We start from the raw sequence: 17,108 nt of genomic DNA, 5'->3' as shown, positions 1-17,108 counted from the left end.
CACAGCCCGCTTTTACTTTTAACACCCAGCCTTTCACGGCCCATCTTGCTCCACTGGGCACATTAGATTGGTTTCACCCTTGCTTTTTAGGGGAAGAAAAATAAAAGAAAATGTGTTCCTTTCCTCCTTTGTGGACAATTTATTTCACTTGGGGAACTTCAACTCTGAGCCACAGGACAGAATAAAACTCGCCGAGCTGGTGTGAATGCCTCTGGCGCAGTCCCTTTCTTCTTGCAGGGCTGGGAACCAGCCACAATTGGCTATATTAATAAATAACTTTCCTCACAGTCGGCCTTTACATGGTCCTATTGATAAAATTGTTCGCGTGTCGTTCACGCTTTTTCACTCATTAAGGAGAGCTAGGGAGGAGCCCCAAACCCAGGCCTCACGCTCGCCCCTTCCCGCTCACAGTGCTGGTAATTTAAACTGGGTGTCATCCCGGAGTCGCCAGGCCAGAGGTTAGAGGGACATGTTCATGGCTTAAATTTATTGCCCTCGACTCTTCGGAGCGGCTTCCTTTCCTCCTCCCCTCCCCAGGCTTTTGCCATTCATGGGATGCCGGATCAAAGGCTCCCTTTTCTCCATCGCGCGCAGCCTTTACAGCCCGAAGAAGGGAAATTGGAGAGGTGAGAGGAAAAATCAGCGGCAGGTCTCTCAGAAAGTGGCTCAGGACATCGTGTGGCAGCACAGTCAGAGGAACCGCAGCGTGTGGCCTCTCAGACCAGCGGAGCAGGGGCTCTCTTCTCTGCCCCAGCAGCCTTTAGCCCCATGATCGCCTGTCTACGTGTCATCGCACAGTGTCACTTAAGAAGCTTAGACTTGAGACCCTAGACCTGGCCTAATTCCCCCATTAAACAAACCTCAAGTTTTGTAGTGCCCCAAACTCATTCACTCCATAAATCATTGCTATTGACCTTCACAACAAACTCAAGTGAACTGCGGGGTGGAAGACAAGGGTCTGTTTGCATCATTTCCATTTTAAGGATTAAGAGACTGAAGCTCGGAAGCAATTTACCTAAGTTTCCCCGAGTCTTGAATGACAGAGCACAGACTGAAAGACTCCGAGACTCCTGACCATGTCCAGTATGGTGAATGTAGATCAAGGGGTGCCACACAGAGCTTCTTTGAGGGCCTCGTGGGACAAAGTGCTGAGTTACAGGTGTCGCCACCTTGCGTTCTACCGCCATTGTTAACCAGGGTCACCCTGTCAGTGGCCTAAGAACCGCACCTTCCGTGGGTAGAGCAGAGCCTAGTGGAGAATTCGACGTGGTGGTTGCCGGAAGTCCTCCGCCCGTTTGTACAGCGGTTGGGCTACTAACACCAGGCCAGCAACCCAGAATCGCTGAGGCATCTCCCGGAATTCTGCTTCGGGCTCGAGTCCAAGAACATAGGATAAGCAGAGCGTGGCAGGTGCGGGCAGAACTGTTAAAAATATCTGATGAACTCGATTACTAGGCTATATATTTTGAAAATAAATGTTACCACAGAAATCGGAGGCTTTCCTAAAAGAAAACGAGCAGCACTCTGATTTAACTCCGAAGTACCCGTTCTCTTAGTTCATGAGCTGGGCTAAAACAGGGGTTGCCAACGTCTACCTACATTTTTTAAAGAAAAGTCCAGTTTGTTGGTTCCCAAGAAGTCAGCCTTAAGGACTTCTCAATTTTAAACTTAAAAGTAAATCAGGATTTGGAACGGTTGGTTAGCATGTGGGGGAGACGTGGTTAAAAACCCAGCGGGCAGAACCCGTCTTCTTCCTTAGGCGTGGTCAGGACACAGGATACCCCACAAAGCCGTGGCCCTACAGCCCCTTCCCATTCTCCAGAGAAACTGCGGGCCCCTGGTGTACCCGAGAGCAGTGATGCGCAGCTGACCTCATCTGTCCAAACTGGTCCAGACGCCTCCATATTTCGGGGCGAAACTGGACAGAGGGAACGATAAAGCGGTTCTAAATAGACCACTGGCCTGAACCCAATCCCCTGAAATGGTAATATGGTCGTCATTTAAAAAGTGTAGGTATTTTCTGGTGTTTTCCCATCAAGTACCTGCCTAATTTCTGTATGGCACACGCCAGAAATCAATAGAAGTTAACAAGTCCTCCAAACAGTCCCCATCTCTTTGTTTAATCTCCTTTACAATAAAGCCAAGGGGAGAGAATTAAAAATCTTTGAAGTGGACCAAGGTTCAAAGGAATCAGCCAAGTAGACTTAAAGTAGTCACTTATTTCTCAAAACTGGTTTGTCGGCGAACAATAAAAGGAAGTAAAATTTATGGAGAAATTATACAGTGGATTTGTCACTTAAAATATCGTAACTGTCTCGAGGACAATACCCCATGCTGAGGATTAATGGTCCCGCCGGACCTTTGATTCACCATCGCCTTTTCTTCGCCCTTGACAAATTGGATTTTTAGGAATGGGAAGGTCGCCTGGACCATTGTGCGCCAGCCATTCAGAGGCCTCGATTATGCAGGGGGCTGAGGGAACCACTCCATGTGACCCTCTCGGGTGGGACTCTGCAGCTGCTTCGCAGCGCAACTCTCTCACCAAACTCCGCGCCCTTGCGCTAGCGATGCCAAAAGGCGCCCGCCCTGATTGAAAAGGCGCAGTGCATGCCCGGCCGCGTCACTCCGCGGGCGGAGGACGCACGTCGGGGCGCGGCTCACTGGCTCGCGCGCGACTCCGGCACTGTCACTCGCGCCCTGCCGAGGACCCGGCGCGCCCAAGCGCCTGCCTGGCGGCGGCGGCAGCAATGCACGGAGCCGCCCGCGCTGCGGCCACCAGCGTGAGTGCCGATTGCTGCATTCCGGCCGGCCTGCGCCTTGGGCCGGTGCCTGGAACCTTCAAGCTGGGCAAGTACCTGTCAGACCGCAGGGAACCTGGGCCCAAGAAAAAGGTATTAGCCATTCCTACCTTCGCCCCCTGTTGTTCGCTTCCCTTTTCCCTGGCCCAAGAAACCAGTAGATAGAGCAAGTAAAGGAATGGGGTGATTGAGTCGTTACCTGCGAACTCTGCCGTTTAAGGGGGCTCCGATTATTTCCCGCAAGTTGCATTAAACAAGAGCTGGACGTGGGCCGGGCTGAGGGAAGAGGACGGGGTTGAGAGGGGACAGCCCCCGGGTGGGGTGCACGGGGCTATTTTCGTGCCGGGACCACTGGGAACGTGCGGTTTTCCCGCAACTCTGGGGTCTTCGCAGAGGCGCGGGTGGCCCCAGTCGCTCTCCACAAACGCCCCTTTCCTCTCTTTTAAAACGGTCAAGGCGTTGAGGAATTTCCTTATCTTTCCCTTTAATATGCTAATTTGAGCTCAAATTTACCTTAAAATAATTTAATCTCATCTCCTCTGAAAAAATAATCCTTGGGAAACTCTCAGTTCCTGGAACCTCCCCAGAATTTTCTTTCTGCGGATGTCTGCTTGTGGGTTTGGGGTAAATGGATAGAGGGTGAGCCAGGTGGTGGCTCTAATGAGGGCTCCAAGGGCGTGAAGCGCCCACTCGCCTGGGGCACCGGGTCCGGGTGCCTGCAACCGGGCTTTGAGAGCCCAGGGTCGCAACCGCGAGGCGTCAAGCCCAACCCCTCAGCTCCGACTCCCCAAACAACGTCGAGATCCCTGACCATAGAAGGGTTTTCACAGCCCCCGCCCGCCCTCAGGAGTCCCAGCGGGCAAAGTTCGGTAAACAGCCACGGGGAAATGAAGATGGTGGGGTGGGGCGGGAGAGGACCTTAGCTTCGGCTTGCGGCTGTTTAGAGCGTTTTTGGTAAGAAATTGCTCCAGTGCCCAGCCAATGGCACCCGCATCTGGCTGCTCATGCAATCATCATGTCCTTCGCGGTCTAAAGCCAGGTTGGCGGCGCACTACGCCTTCTTCTTTAAATGTGCTTTAATTGCTTTTAAATGGCGGGACAGCTTGTGGCTACTTTGTTCAAACACTTGGGCTGCCTCCGCACCTCCGTGAGGAGCAGCGAGAATGGGGGAACACGAGAAGGGGTGGAGGATACTCTGGAACTCGGGTGGAGGTTCTGGAACTGACTGCGAAACGTCACTACTCTGGTAATTGGGTTGCTCTCTGAGCCTCAAGAGGGAGAGCTGGGGTGGAAGTGGGGGACGTCTTGGTACGAGATGCGCCCAGGTGCTGCGGGTGGGGATGCTCTCACCCCTCGTATTGCCTATAGGCGGGGTATAGAGGTGGACTGCTATATTAGCTTGCCTACGCTTTTCATTCCTCTCCTAAGCAAGGATCCTAAGGAATTACCCTCCTCCCAGCAGCCCACAGCAGTCTGGCCAAAGCGAACACAACCGTTTTCCTGAGTCGGCTGGGGTGGAGGATAAACTTTCCCTCTGGATTGTGGGCCTGGCTGTGGCGCGGGGGAGAACGACCACTGCTTGTGTTGCAGGTGCGCATGGTGAGAGGGGAGCTGGTGGACGAATCGGGGGGCTCCCCTCTGGAATGGATAGGGTTAATCCGGGCAGCCAGGAACCCCCAGGAACAGACTCTGGAAGCTATTGCAGACTTACCCGGAGGACAGGTACTGTGGGCCTCTCCCCCACTGCCAATTCTGTCTACCCAACCGTCACTAAGGTGGCCAGCAATATTAAGAGCAAAGCTCTTTAGCTACGAGTCTCATTTAAACATCCCAACAACCCTGTAAGGTAGATACTATTATTTTCCGTTTGAAAAATAGGCAAGTGAGATTCAGAGAGGTCCAATAGCTTTTCCAAGGTCACACAGTATCAGAATGGGGGATTCCAACCTTTCCTCTCAGTTGTGTTCTGACCAATTATCCAGGAAATGACAGCAAGCTGTCCTGTTCCTTGCGTCCCAGATCTTCTACCGAGCGCTGCGAGACGTCCAGCCAGGGGAGGAGTTGACCGTGTGGTATTCCAACTCCTTGGCTCAGTGGTTTGACATCCCCACAATTGCAACTCCGACACACGACGAGAAAGGTACCGCCTCCAAGAGGGCCTCCGGGCCAGCGCGGGTGGGCACGAGTCTAGCCTTCCTCTCATCTTTGGGCAAGTCCCCAGTCTTGAAAAGCCTTTCTCTTGCGCTGTGTAAAGTTAAATTCAGATTCCCAGTCTGTGTGGGCAGAAAGGCGATGTCACCACTATCTCCTTAAAATCAACAGTCAATGATGAAGTGGCAATAATAATCTGGCTCAAAGTGGCAGGCAAGAACTACTCTTTATAAACTTCATGAAGGTCATCCTTTCCTATTGCATACCCAAAGACACATGTATTCAATTAAGTATTAATAAAGACTTACCATTTTATTAGAATAATCACATTATGAGCTCCAGAAACCATAACAAGCCTGGAATGCTTTTAGGTGCAGGGGCATCTCTTTTCCACTGGTTTGAAGGATAGTAATGTGTTTCTACGACATTTTAGAAGCATTACGGTACTTACAGCTGGTCAGTTGGCAGGTACTGAGGCACTTCCATTTAAATGGTATTTATTCACTTCCCCCTCCCTACTTAAATTGAATTTGGGATGTATCCCAGTTTCTTCAGATTTATTTGATCCCTTCCAAAGCCAAGAGCGGATTTATGCAAATTAAGGTGCAGTAACTAAAGAGGAAAACATTTTCAAACCTTCCCTAGAACACTGAAGAACAATTCCCATGGAAAAAAGCTGGGAGGTGCTAAAGTAAAGATCTTGAGACTCACTTTTAGTGCACAAAGCTTCCATGATTTTTTTCCCCTTGCCGATTGTTTATCTGTAATTTCTCCTAAAGACACAGTTAATAATAAAATCAACATAATAAAATGCTGCGAAATATTTTAGCATGATCTCCTCCTAAATTGTCTGCTCAATCTCACCCCTTTACAAATAGGGTTAAATTGGTACAAATGTGGGAATCAAACATTTCATGAATAAGGCAGAGTGAAGTTTATTCAGAACAATGAATCACTTCACTTCAAAGTATCACTGTCTTCTATAAATCATTTTTATTGATTTTGTGGGTATATTTGTATGTACAGTATTCATAAAAATTATCCTAAAATAGTTTGTTCCTTGTATCACATTATATTAAATTCTCTTGTCAACTTCTTTCAGTAAAAGAGAAACATCAAAAACCCCATAGTGGAGAACTCTCAAATTTTATATTACAGAACAATTTTGAGGGCTGCTGGCCATTAGGGGCCAGACATTTCTGCATAGAACACACTTCCTTAGGCACTCTCAAATAGTATAAAGGCAACTCGTTTGAGTGGTGGCCCTTGTGTTTTCATTTCAGCCAACTGAGCCTATAAACATTATATGGTAACAAATGTCAAAATATACACCATTTTTCTTTCGGGGAAGGTATGGGTTATTCTGAATCCTGACTTTTGACACGTTTGAAATCTTGACAACCTTAGAGTTACATGAAGGAGAGGAGGTGAAGTCACTTATGAAGTGTTTGATACTTTTGGTATAGGGTAGATTTCAGAGTCCAGAGAACATGTCAGTGGTTAAGATGAACTGAAAAAGAAACATCGAAACTGAAAACATTTATCTACTTAAATCTTGAAACAGGGAAGAAATAGGTAGGGATGGCTGCTATTATTCCAATGTTTACTAACTCCAGTGGATTTCAATTCAATAATAAGGTTAAGGAAAATATTGACCCTTTGTTTTAGGTACAAATCTTACCTGGCTTTGCATTGAGCTGAGTCATTCTGGGGCAACCTCTGAAAACTCCCTCTTAAAAAAGGGATAATGAGAGGGAGGGTCTGAACTCAGGAGAATGGAGGTTATTTAAGATATTAAATCAGCATACACACCAAGAGAATCCAGGAGGTCTCTTCTCTCTTTTTCTTTCCTTCGAGATTTATTTTACATGGCTGTTCAATGTAACAGAAACATTAAAATGATATTATCCAAGCTTTCCATAAACAATTAGGATAGGGTTTCATAGGCAAATCCTCTTCTCTACTTTTTTCTTTCTGCTCTCATGGCTTCAGCTGGAAGAAACTGCTCCTTACTTGAAATTCCATCTTAGTTATCTGCTGGATACTACTTGCTTTACGACAAGCTAGAAGTAAAATACACGAGGGAGGAAGATGTGCATATTTCCCCGCATTGTTGTTCGTAGTGATGTTTTAGAAGTTTGACCTGCTTGTGTGCAAGGAGAGAAAATTTATCTTTTCCATCAAATTTAATGAGACTGACATATATTTTGGATACTTCCTTGTGGCTCAACTACTTTTTCACAGAAATCCTTCCCTTCAGTATTATCAATAAACCACAACATTTAAAAAGACATCCATTTGCAAATCAATGATCTCTGTACAGATGTAACACGACCTTTTGAGTGAAAATTAACTTTCACCATGTGATCAGAATCTGTTTCGTACATATGTCTCTTGATTGTGTTCACAGGCTCTGACAAAATTAAAAACAACTGATGTTAATATTAAATAAAAAAAGATTTGACAAAAAACACATAGTTCTGGTAGAGAATAGCACACTTATTAAAAGCTGAGTATCTATACCTACATCACTTATATGTATTCATGTAATAAAAATAAACTACATATCTTTTCCAAGGCTACACTTGGATTTGTGCAGCTATCTAGGAATTAATTAATTACCAGTTGGAAAAACTGACAAGATAATGCAACATCATCCTTCGGTTTTTAGAAGATCAGGACACAGGATTTTTTCTTTCTCCCATCAAATTAAATGGGGTTAAAGAGGAAATAAAGATACAAATAATTTTGAAGAATAGCAAATTATAGTCCCTATGTGGTTCTTCAGTTAGTCACGCTCCAGGAAAACCTCAGGCAAAGTATTTAAGGCTGGGAGGGGTGGAAGGGGTGGGTAGTTGACATAAAAGACATTGTTCTATGAAAAGGAATGATTACATATGGCCCATACATACAGGATATTGTCTTGCCTGGTAATGAGGAGCTCACGACCATTAGATTGGCCTTTGTTTAGTTTATCCAAACTCCTTGACATACGCCACCTATTCTACAAACGCCAACAGATGGGCCCGTGCACAGCACAGCCTCAGCACTTGATTTAGAGCAACAGCTGCTCTCTGCTCTCATCTCTTCCCTGGCCAGTCTGCCTGAGCTCTGCCCTCCCAACGAAGATTTGCTCGGATGGCCCAGAGGAAGTCTTCGTTGGAGAGGCCCAGATCTTACCCCCTCTTGGCCTCTAAGTAGTCCTTGAGGATGGAGATAGTGACAAAGTGGGCCATTTGGGGACTTCTCCCGGTTCTTGCTACAGTGTGGCTACTGAACTCAATTATTGGCCGGGACCTAAGAATACTGCTTTTCTCCATACCGCTAGTCAAAACCTCGGTTTTGCCTTGGGTGCGCTGGCGCTTTCTTTCTCTCTTGCGTGTTTGCCTCTCATGGGGTCGCTTTTCTATTCTTTCTCGCTCAGGGGAGGAACGCTACATTTGCTGGTACTGCTGGAGGACATTTAGATACCCTAACAGCCTTAAGGCGCACCTACGTTTCCACTGTGTGCTCAGCAGCGGCGCGGGCCGCGCATACCTGCACCAGGAGCACGCGGCTCGCCCAGGAGCTGCCGGGGCTGCGGATGGCCTTTGCCTCTCTCCAAAACCACCGGTGCCGGACTTCGCCGCGGCCACCCCGGCGGGCACTCTGCGGCCTCACCTTCAGGCCCTGCCTCCTGTCCAGGCCAGCGGAGCGAGGGAGAGCATCAAGCGCGAGGCCTCCTCGACACCCTCGGCCACCTCGCCACCCCCAGCCAAGTGGGGGCCGTCCAAGAAGGGCAAGGAGCAGCCGGACCGCACCCTGGACATGAGCGGGTCCGCCCGGGGACACGGCCACTTCCTCGGCATCGTGGGTGGCTCCCCAACCGGGGGCGGCGGCTTGGCCTTCTATCCCGGCGTGCGCTCGGCTTTCAAGCCCGCCAGTTTGGCCAGGGCGGCCGCGGCCGCGCATGGCGACCCCTACCGGGAGGAGGGCGGCGGTAAACCAGGGACCGGCCTGGTCTTAGGGAGGCTCCTGGGCGGGGGTCGGCCGGGAGGGCGTCCTGGAAGCAGGGAGAATCCGGCGGCGGGCGGCGCTGGCCACCACCATCACCACCACGGGCACCACCACCACCACCCCAAGTGCTTGCTCACTGGGGACCCGCCGCCGCCGCCTCCTCCTGGCCTGCCCTGCTCGGGGGCCCTGCGCGGCTTCCCTTTGCTCTCTAGTCCCCCGGAAGAGGTGTCTGCCTTTAAGCACGTGGAGCGGGCCCCACCCGCTGTCGCCTCCGCCGCTGGCGCCGCTGCCACCACGCTGCCGGGCGCGCGTTACACGCAGCTGCCCGGGGTGACAGGGCTGCCCCTCGAGCGCTGCGCACTGCCAGCCCTCGACGCGGGCGGGCTGAAAGCCTACCCGGGTGGCGAGTGCAGTCATCTGCCCGCAGTCATGCCAGCCTTTACCGTCTACAACGGGGAGCTACTTTACGGCTCACCGGCCGCCGCCGCTTATTACCCGCTTAAACTGCACTTCGGCGGGCTGCTCAAGTATCCGGAGTCCATCTCCTACTTCAGCGGGCCCGCGGCGGCGGCGGCGGCGGCAGCGGCTGCGGCCGCTCTAAGTCCAGCGGAGCTGGGATCCTTGGCTAGCATCGACCGAGAGATTGCCATGCACACGCAGCAGCTCTCCGAGATGGCGGCCGGGAAAGGACGCGGCCGCCTGGACGCGGGGACGCTGCCACCCGCCATCGTGCCGTCGGGTGGCGCGGGTGGTGGTGGCAGCGGGGGCGGCGGCGCGGGCAGGCCCAAGACAGGTCACCTGTGCCTCTACTGCGGCAAGCTGTACTCGCGCAAGTACGGGCTCAAGATCCACATGCGGACTCACACGGGCTACAAGCCGCTCAAGTGCAAAGTGTGCCTGCGGCCCTTTGGAGACCCTAGCAATCTCAACAAGCACATCCGGCTGCATGCCGAGGGCAACACACCGTACCGCTGCGAGTTCTGCGGCAAGGTGCTGGTGCGCCGCAGAGACCTGGAGCGCCACGTCAAGTCCCGCCACCCCGGCCAGAACCTGCTCGCCAAGACAAGCGATGGCCCTGGCGCTGAGCCCGACTACCCCCCGGAGCCTGGGGAGCCCAAGAGCGACAACGACAGCGACGTGGACGTCTGCTTCACGGACGATCAGAGTGACCTTGAGGCCGGGTGCGGCGGCGAGCGCGACTCATAATGAGTCTTCCCTGGAAGGGGTGTGTTGGGGGACGTGGACAGAGAAAAGTAGGGATTATGTTCTGGGAGAATAGGAGCTCCTGGTGGTGAGAAGGACCCGGTTGACAAAACAGTTTAATATGGCGGGGCGCCAGATTTTGGAACAGCGAGAGGAACCAGGTCCGATGCTGAAACTCATAGCACAGGTTTAGAGGTGGCTTAAAGAAACCTGGCCTCCTGGGCAGCCTGCGGGACTAGGTCCCGGCGCGCTCCAGGCCTCTGGTCTCTGAGGATAGACTTCCCTTCAACCGCCTAGGCGGTCTGCTCTTGAGGTTCAAGATCATACAATTGTGAACTTCGCAGCGCCCTTGAGGGCACCGATTTTAACTGCCACGTATTTTTAAATTGTTCTTTTCTGTGGAGGAAATTGTGCCTTTTGAAATAATGTTTTGTGTGTGTATTTTACATTAGCATTTCACTGCATAGGCAAAACAGTAGTCACAATTGGGTAGATGTGGCATTCATACACTTGTTTCCATTTCATCTGTTCTCCCATCAAAGTCTATGCATTGCTGCATTGAATATATAGTGGTAGCAGGTGTACAAATTGGTCAAGTCGCAATTATTTATAAGAGAATAATGACAAATGTAAAATATCTAAAGCATGAATTTAAAAGCACGCAATATATAATTTTAAAGAAAACGTCCTATTTGGTAGAGTACAAATGTGATGTATGTTGTTTTATAACGAATGATGTACAGCGGATTCAGTATTTTGGTCTTGGTTCCATTCTGTGCAATCTTTAATAAAAGTAAAGATACTTATGAAAGTTGTTCACTTAATTTCAGCAGATTCTTTAAAAAAACAGTTTAATTTGAAAATGATTTTTGAGGAGACTCCATAATAAAATAAATCATAGGAAACTTGAATACTTTGATTATTCATAAGATAAATGTTAAGTAGTGTTGTGATAGGGAAATATACCATTTTCAATGTGTGCATTTCACAAGCTCCCAGGTAGCAGGCAGAACAATAGTTTTCTGAAACTGTTGCTAATCATGCTAAGTGTCTTCATGTTTATAGAAAGAAGCTAATGACATTCAAGAAAAACACATCGTATTTCTTTTCAAAAATAATTCCGGAACTGTAGAATTATTATTTCTTGTTAATATACCAAAAATAAAAAAAAGGAAACTCGCTCAGTACCTTTAATGCTGCATACACTTTAATATTCATTCAACAAACACTAAAGGAGGATCTATTTTTATTGGAGGTGCTGATCTATTTGCTCTATGTTGGTTTCTTTTTTCCATGTCTTCCTTCCAACAATCTCGTACTGTCAGTATGAGTCCTATTTTACAGAAGAGAAAATATACTCTTCAAGATCACTGGGAGGGCCATAATTAGAACAGCAAAGTTAGAAGTAGTGAATTTATTTAAAGGTATAAAAAAATTAATGCTAGCCGATGGAAGGATATCATAAAGAATATAATTTTGGGGCTAAAATTGGAAAGCACTCTTTCCCCTTTCACTCTCCCCTCACTGCACACACATTCTGGGGAGGATTTTACTTCAGTTATATAAGAAGTAGGGGATAAGTGATCCGCTCAGCTAAGGGTAGGTACCCTAAGAGCCCAGGTCTGCAGGGCTCTTCTCAGAGGTTGGTGGAAGACAATAGGTCACCAAAAGGTCTGGATGTGCCCTCTGATGATTTAGTTCAGTTAAAAATGCCCTTCATTTTCAGAAATCCTGATTATTGCAGCAGTCTTCACCCTGTTATCTCCCATGGCCTCAGTCATTGGGTGGCTGGCAAGGACTTTTTCTGATCTATCACAGCAGGAGGCATGGGGGGCATCTGACTTGGTGGTGATCAGTAAAAAGATTTCTTCTACAATAAAACTATTGCTGGAAATTATAGGGTTTTTTTTTTTTAAGTGTCAGCTGACCAGAAAATGCTCTGTAAAAGAAAGCCCAAAGAGAAACAAAAATAACGTGTGGATTAACATGTATGTATGGTGATAATGATACTACATTTATCGAGGACCTATTCTATGCCAGATCCTAATGCTATTTGCAGTTCTTCTCCACAGATGAGACTGTGGGCTTGCCCCACCAGAGTCAGTGATGGCTCTGCTACACAGAACTGGAAGTGAACCCAAGCACCTACCTATTCAACCTGGGCTCCAGAGGCCCAAGGCTTCTCACTGCCTGCTTAGTGTCATGGTCCTGCCCTTTGAAGCAATTGTTACTTGAAAACAAATCCACCCTTGTAGAGAAATATTAGAAAACTTTTCTGAAACCAGATAGTGTAAGTCCCCAGGGAAAGTGAGAAAGGCTGCCCAGATTTGAAACATAGGAATGTTTTACCAACTTTAATAATCTTGTTTCCTTCTCTCATTTCCTAGCTCAACACTAAGTCCTAAAACTCTTGTTGTTTTGTGTGAAAATAGCCTTTAAAGAGATAAATTAAAAATAGTTTGGTCAAAGAAAACACATTCAGAATTGATAAAGATTTAATAAAATGAACAACCCCCGTAGCTTTCTGTTTTCCCCTTCATAAACATAAACTGATACCTGTATGTTATAAAGAATGAAAATTGAACATAGATTTAAAAGGCTATTAATCACAGGTTGTTTGTAATTCTTTATAAATTACCTCAGGTAACCTGTAGATGTGTCCATGGATGTGCATATTCTCAAACGAAATTAATGCAATGATTTATTTTAATGTTGAAGTAAAATTACTGATATACAATCAGTAACAATAATATTACTTATTTTAAATGGCTCAGTTGAAGTAGTGTTTCTCAGATTATTTCTTTCAGTTTCCTATCCCTTTTTCTTTACTCCCACCCCGACCCTCGATCCTTCTCATTCTGATGACCTAAGTTTGATGGTTATGCTAAAGCCACTGGAAGTTTCTGCGATTTTAACTGAATATTTTGTACCAAAAGATTTTTAAAAAGATAGGAGGATTCATGCCTTTTAGAAAGGAAGGACTCTAGATCGTTTGGGCCTAGTTAATTTGGATGCTAAAATGTTTGCTAACCTAAATAAATCAGAAAGACATGGTTCTAGGCTTGCTTCCACTATGTACTTGCTTGGCATCTTGGGCCAATCTCTCTACTGCTTCAATTTCCTCATCTATTAAATAGGTTGAAATAAGCAACAGGGTAGTTGTGAAGACTGAATGAGTTAATATAGGTAAACTTCTTAGAATCAAGCCTAACAAATAGTAAGCTGTCAAAGAATACAGTCATGCACTGCTTAACTTCTGGAGATACTTTTGGAGAAATGCATTGTTAGATGATTTTATCATTGTGAGGACAACATCAAGTGTACTTACACAAACCTAGATGATATAGCCTACTATACACCTAGGCTATATGGTACAGCCTGTTGCTACTAGGCTACAAGTCTATACAGCATGTTACTATACTGAATATTGTAGGCAATTGTAACACAATGATAAATATTTGTGTATTAAACATATCTAAACATAGAAAAGGTACAGGTAAAAGATAAAGGGTGTTTGTGCCCGTCCATCTGTGGGCACTTTGGTGGGGAGGCCGGGTGGCGGGGGGAGGCCTGCAGAGGGAGGCATCCTCTGAGGGAGAGTAGACATCAGGAGGAGGGAGGGAAGAAAGGAGAGAGAGAAGAGAACCAAAGAGATAAAGGTCATGATGAACTAGTAAAAAGGAGAGGGGGTTGGTGTGGGGGGGGAAGGAGAGAGAGAGAGAGAGAGAGAGAGAGAGAGAGAGAGAGGGAGAGATTGGAAGATTGAACTGGGCTGGGAGGGAAGAAAAAAGAAAGGGAAGAGAAGTGAGTTTGTGCATATGAGTGTATGTGCCTGTGTGCAGGGTCTGGTGGGGGGTGGGGATGGGCTCTTTGGCTTCTCTCCTTCCCAGCCTGCTTCTCACTTCCTCACCAACTGTTGGTCCTAGTCTCAGCCACTGGGTAGACAGCTTGCTGAGCCTTCTCCTCTATTTAAACCACTCCGAGCTAGCAGTAAATTCAACACCTGGAAGGTAAGGGCCAACCTTTTCTTTCAAACTTTTTGATTATAATCCATTATATTACGGACCACAGAGGCATATGCTACATGCGGTCTGTCGGTGACTGAAACTTCTTATACTTCCAAGACTGTATTAAAATAACTCTAGCAACTCTTCGTGGTTTCATCTTGAAGATATCAACGAATAAGATAAGGGTTGCCATCCTTTTATAAGCATAGCGTCTTTTTCCAGGCTACTCGCTTCCTCCTTGGTTCACTTCTAGCCCCGGACAAACTTGTACCAACTTCAGTAAATAAAGGCCTTTCTCCATTTTACTAAAGAGAGACTTCTTCAGACTCCTTATCAAGCCATCTTTCCATTTTGAGCTCAGACACCGGGTTCAAACGGTTCTTAGCGGTTAAGTGAACCGGAAGAATAATGCCATTCGTCTCTTTTCACTCATTTCTTTAAATGCTAGGCTGTACGATGAGTGGAGAGTTTAAGCAGAAGAATGCTACAGCGGTGAACGCCCGTATGTCTCCCCTCCGGATCCCAGCAGAGAGGGGAGCATTTGGCAAGAGCTGCCATTCCTCAAGGTTACTCTGGGGAAAGTTTGTTTACCGTCTTGACTCTGAGGCAAGGAGGAGAGTGGCGGCAGGGCCCTAGGTTAGAACTGCTGTTCAGGGTAGCTGCAGGAGCCGCGGTGGTGCTTGTGCTGGTGGGTGCCAGAGCCGAGAGTGCGGTGATTGGCTGTGCCTCTTTAATCCGAGCTCTTTCGTTGGCTCCTCTTTTGGAGGCAGGATTGCTATTGGTGGCGGGCTCGCCGCGCGCGAAGATCTGGGAAGGTGCTGCCTCGTGGGAACCCCTGCCCAGTGGCGGTGTCGCTGGTTGGGCGGGTGCTGCGGCGTCAGCCAGCGCGTGTGGTGCCCTTGAGACTCACGGCTTCGCTCTCTCTGGGAACGGAAGTTTACCGATTCTGGGTTGCGGCAGAGGTGTGGAAGCCTCCCAGCGTTTAGGCGTACAGTCCCTCCGCGAGCCCTGGACGGGAGGGAGACGCAGGAACCACTCTCCTCTGGCCCCGGGCACCAGGGGAAGCCGAAGGAGTTCCAGGCGCCCAACTAGTCTTTATTTAAGTGCTCCTGCCCTGCTCTGGTCGGGAGCTGAGGCACCAGAGCATCGCCCCTCGCCATCTGCCGCTTCCTCAACGGGAACGGGGCAGAGGCGCTGGCGTCATCGGGAGGTCAGACTTGACCCTTAGCCACCCAGGTGTGAGTTGTGAAGGGGAGGACTCAACAGACGGCGGGCCAAAGTGTTTAATTCCAGAAGGAGCGTAGCGCTCGCTCTGGGCTGGGTGACCTTCGTACAAAAGATAAAGCAGCGCTTCTGTCTTCTGCGACTGTAGTTTAATTCAAATTAGGTGTAACAGGTTGTAGACAGACAACTTGTTAATGCCTTGGTTTGTTAACCATCCGAAGTCCCTTCAAAAAGGGATAGATGTTGGATGGACTGTACATATGTATGTAAACCCTTTGAAGACACTGATTTTATTTCAAGTACGATGTATTTTGTTTAAATTTTAGCTTTTTATGTAAATAGATAAAAACTAAAGCACAGGTTATTAAAGAATATAAAAGTGATAGCATAAAGACAGATTTTTGGTAATCAAAATTAGGTAGCTTAAGAAGAACGTTTTCATGTAGAGCAAGGAAACTATTAAAAATAAAATATATTAGATATCCAAATATCATGAGTATTTTCTACCTTTTTTCTATCTAAATATTCTTTTGTATAATTCCATATGGTAGAAAATGGCTGCAGATACACATTTCCTATTCTTAATGTTGGCAGTACAGTAATGTTCCTGAAGTTACTTTAAGTAGAAAATTATTTAAATTCCAATTTTCCATGGCAAGTTGTATTCGAGTGGAAGACACTCAATTCCAGTTATTTGTGTAGAAAGCCTTAGGTAGAAATGTCTTATGTGATAGGAGATATAGTGGAGAGATGGCTTTATATAAGAACAAATTGAAGGTTAAAGATAGTTTTTAATCTTTTTTGTTGTTGTTGTTGTTTTTTTGAATCCCTGACAACTGGCAGAAAGATAAGATACTGGACACTGAGCAGTTGATTCCTGAATTATCACCTGAAGGTAAATGGAAACATGACCTGGTCAGGTTTAAGCTCATTTGAGTGCACTGGACCACAGCAGAACACATCTGTGAGCAACAAAATGCTTTCAGGTATGGTAGAAGTCAATCCAATGAGAAATAAGTCAATGTAGGATGTCACATTTTATAAGCTTATTTATGATTTTCAGAAAGATGGAGAATGAATACTTTGGCAACGAGAAGATGTAGAAAAAAATACATTGGGGGGTGATATGTATACTTTCTGAAATATTTAAAGCTAACATGCTGAAATGTCTCAGAGTACTGGCTTTGCCATTTATAGGCGTTTGTACATATACTGTGCCCTATGTTTGTTTCCTAAATCAATTTGTTTATTATTGTCTTGAATTAGTAGTTAGGGACTTCATGCTATATTGGACAATATTCTTCTCAAAATAAGAAAGAACAGCGTTGCCTTGAGGTTTCCTTGACAGCCCTCATTTCATCATATCTTCAGTATCTCATTTAATCTTTATAACAACCTATTTTACAAGTAAGGGAAATGAAGTTTATGTTGCACAGCCAACTATAAATATTGTCCTAAAACTGCACTACTGATGGTAGAGCTGAGGGTGATCAGAAAGAGAGAAATACAGAGACAATATCAAAATAAGATGCCAGACACATTATCATCCGGAAAGAGACAGGCTGAGGCAGAATCCCAGTACATACCGGGCAGCAGAATGAAACCAAACCAAACCAAACAAGAAGGTTGGAATAGAATAAAAGAAGGTGGAGAAGGAGTGAGACCTTGAACAGCTAGAGCCTGGAATTTAAAAAAAAATTAATTTTACTTTTTAAATAGGTAATATACT

General features: G+C 46.8%; 1 protein-coding gene across 1 annotated transcript; it reads left to right on the top strand.

Moving 5' to 3' along the window:
• Positions 1-2,747: 2,747 nt before the first annotated feature.
• On the top strand, positions 2,748-10,151 carry PRDM13 (PR/SET domain 13). Its single transcript, XM_039853330.1, has 4 exons — positions 2,748-2,891; positions 4,389-4,520; positions 4,818-4,938; positions 8,374-10,151. The coding sequence occupies exons 1-4, from the start codon at positions 2,748-2,750 to the stop codon at positions 10,149-10,151; spliced, it is 2,175 nt and encodes a 724-aa protein (XP_039709264.1).
• The last annotated feature ends 6,957 nt before the right edge of the window (positions 10,152-17,108 follow it).

Source organism: Pteropus medius, unplaced genomic scaffold (genome assembly GCF_902729225.1).
Source record: "Pteropus medius unplaced genomic scaffold, Ma_sr-lr_union100, whole genome shotgun sequence".
Classification (NCBI taxonomy): domain Eukaryota; kingdom Metazoa; phylum Chordata; class Mammalia; order Chiroptera; family Pteropodidae; genus Pteropus; species Pteropus medius.
This window is presented reverse-complemented; position numbering and strand designations above follow the sequence as displayed.

What these genes read in the sequence shown, in the direction of transcription:
- PRDM13 (XM_039853330.1), top strand. Translation starts at nt 2,748, where the DNA reads ATGCACGGAGCCGCCCGCGCTGCGGCCACCAGCGTGAGTGCCGATTGC. An exon ending in AACCTGGGCCCAAGAAAAAG is followed by an intron (nt 2,892 to 4,388) that starts GTATTAGCCATT and finishes CTTGTGTTGCAG; the next exon opens with GTGCGCATGGTGAGAGGGGA. An exon ending in TCCGACACACGACGAGAAAG is followed by an intron (nt 4,939 to 8,373) that starts GTACCGCCTCCA and finishes TTTCTCGCTCAG; the next exon opens with GGGAGGAACGCTACATTTGC.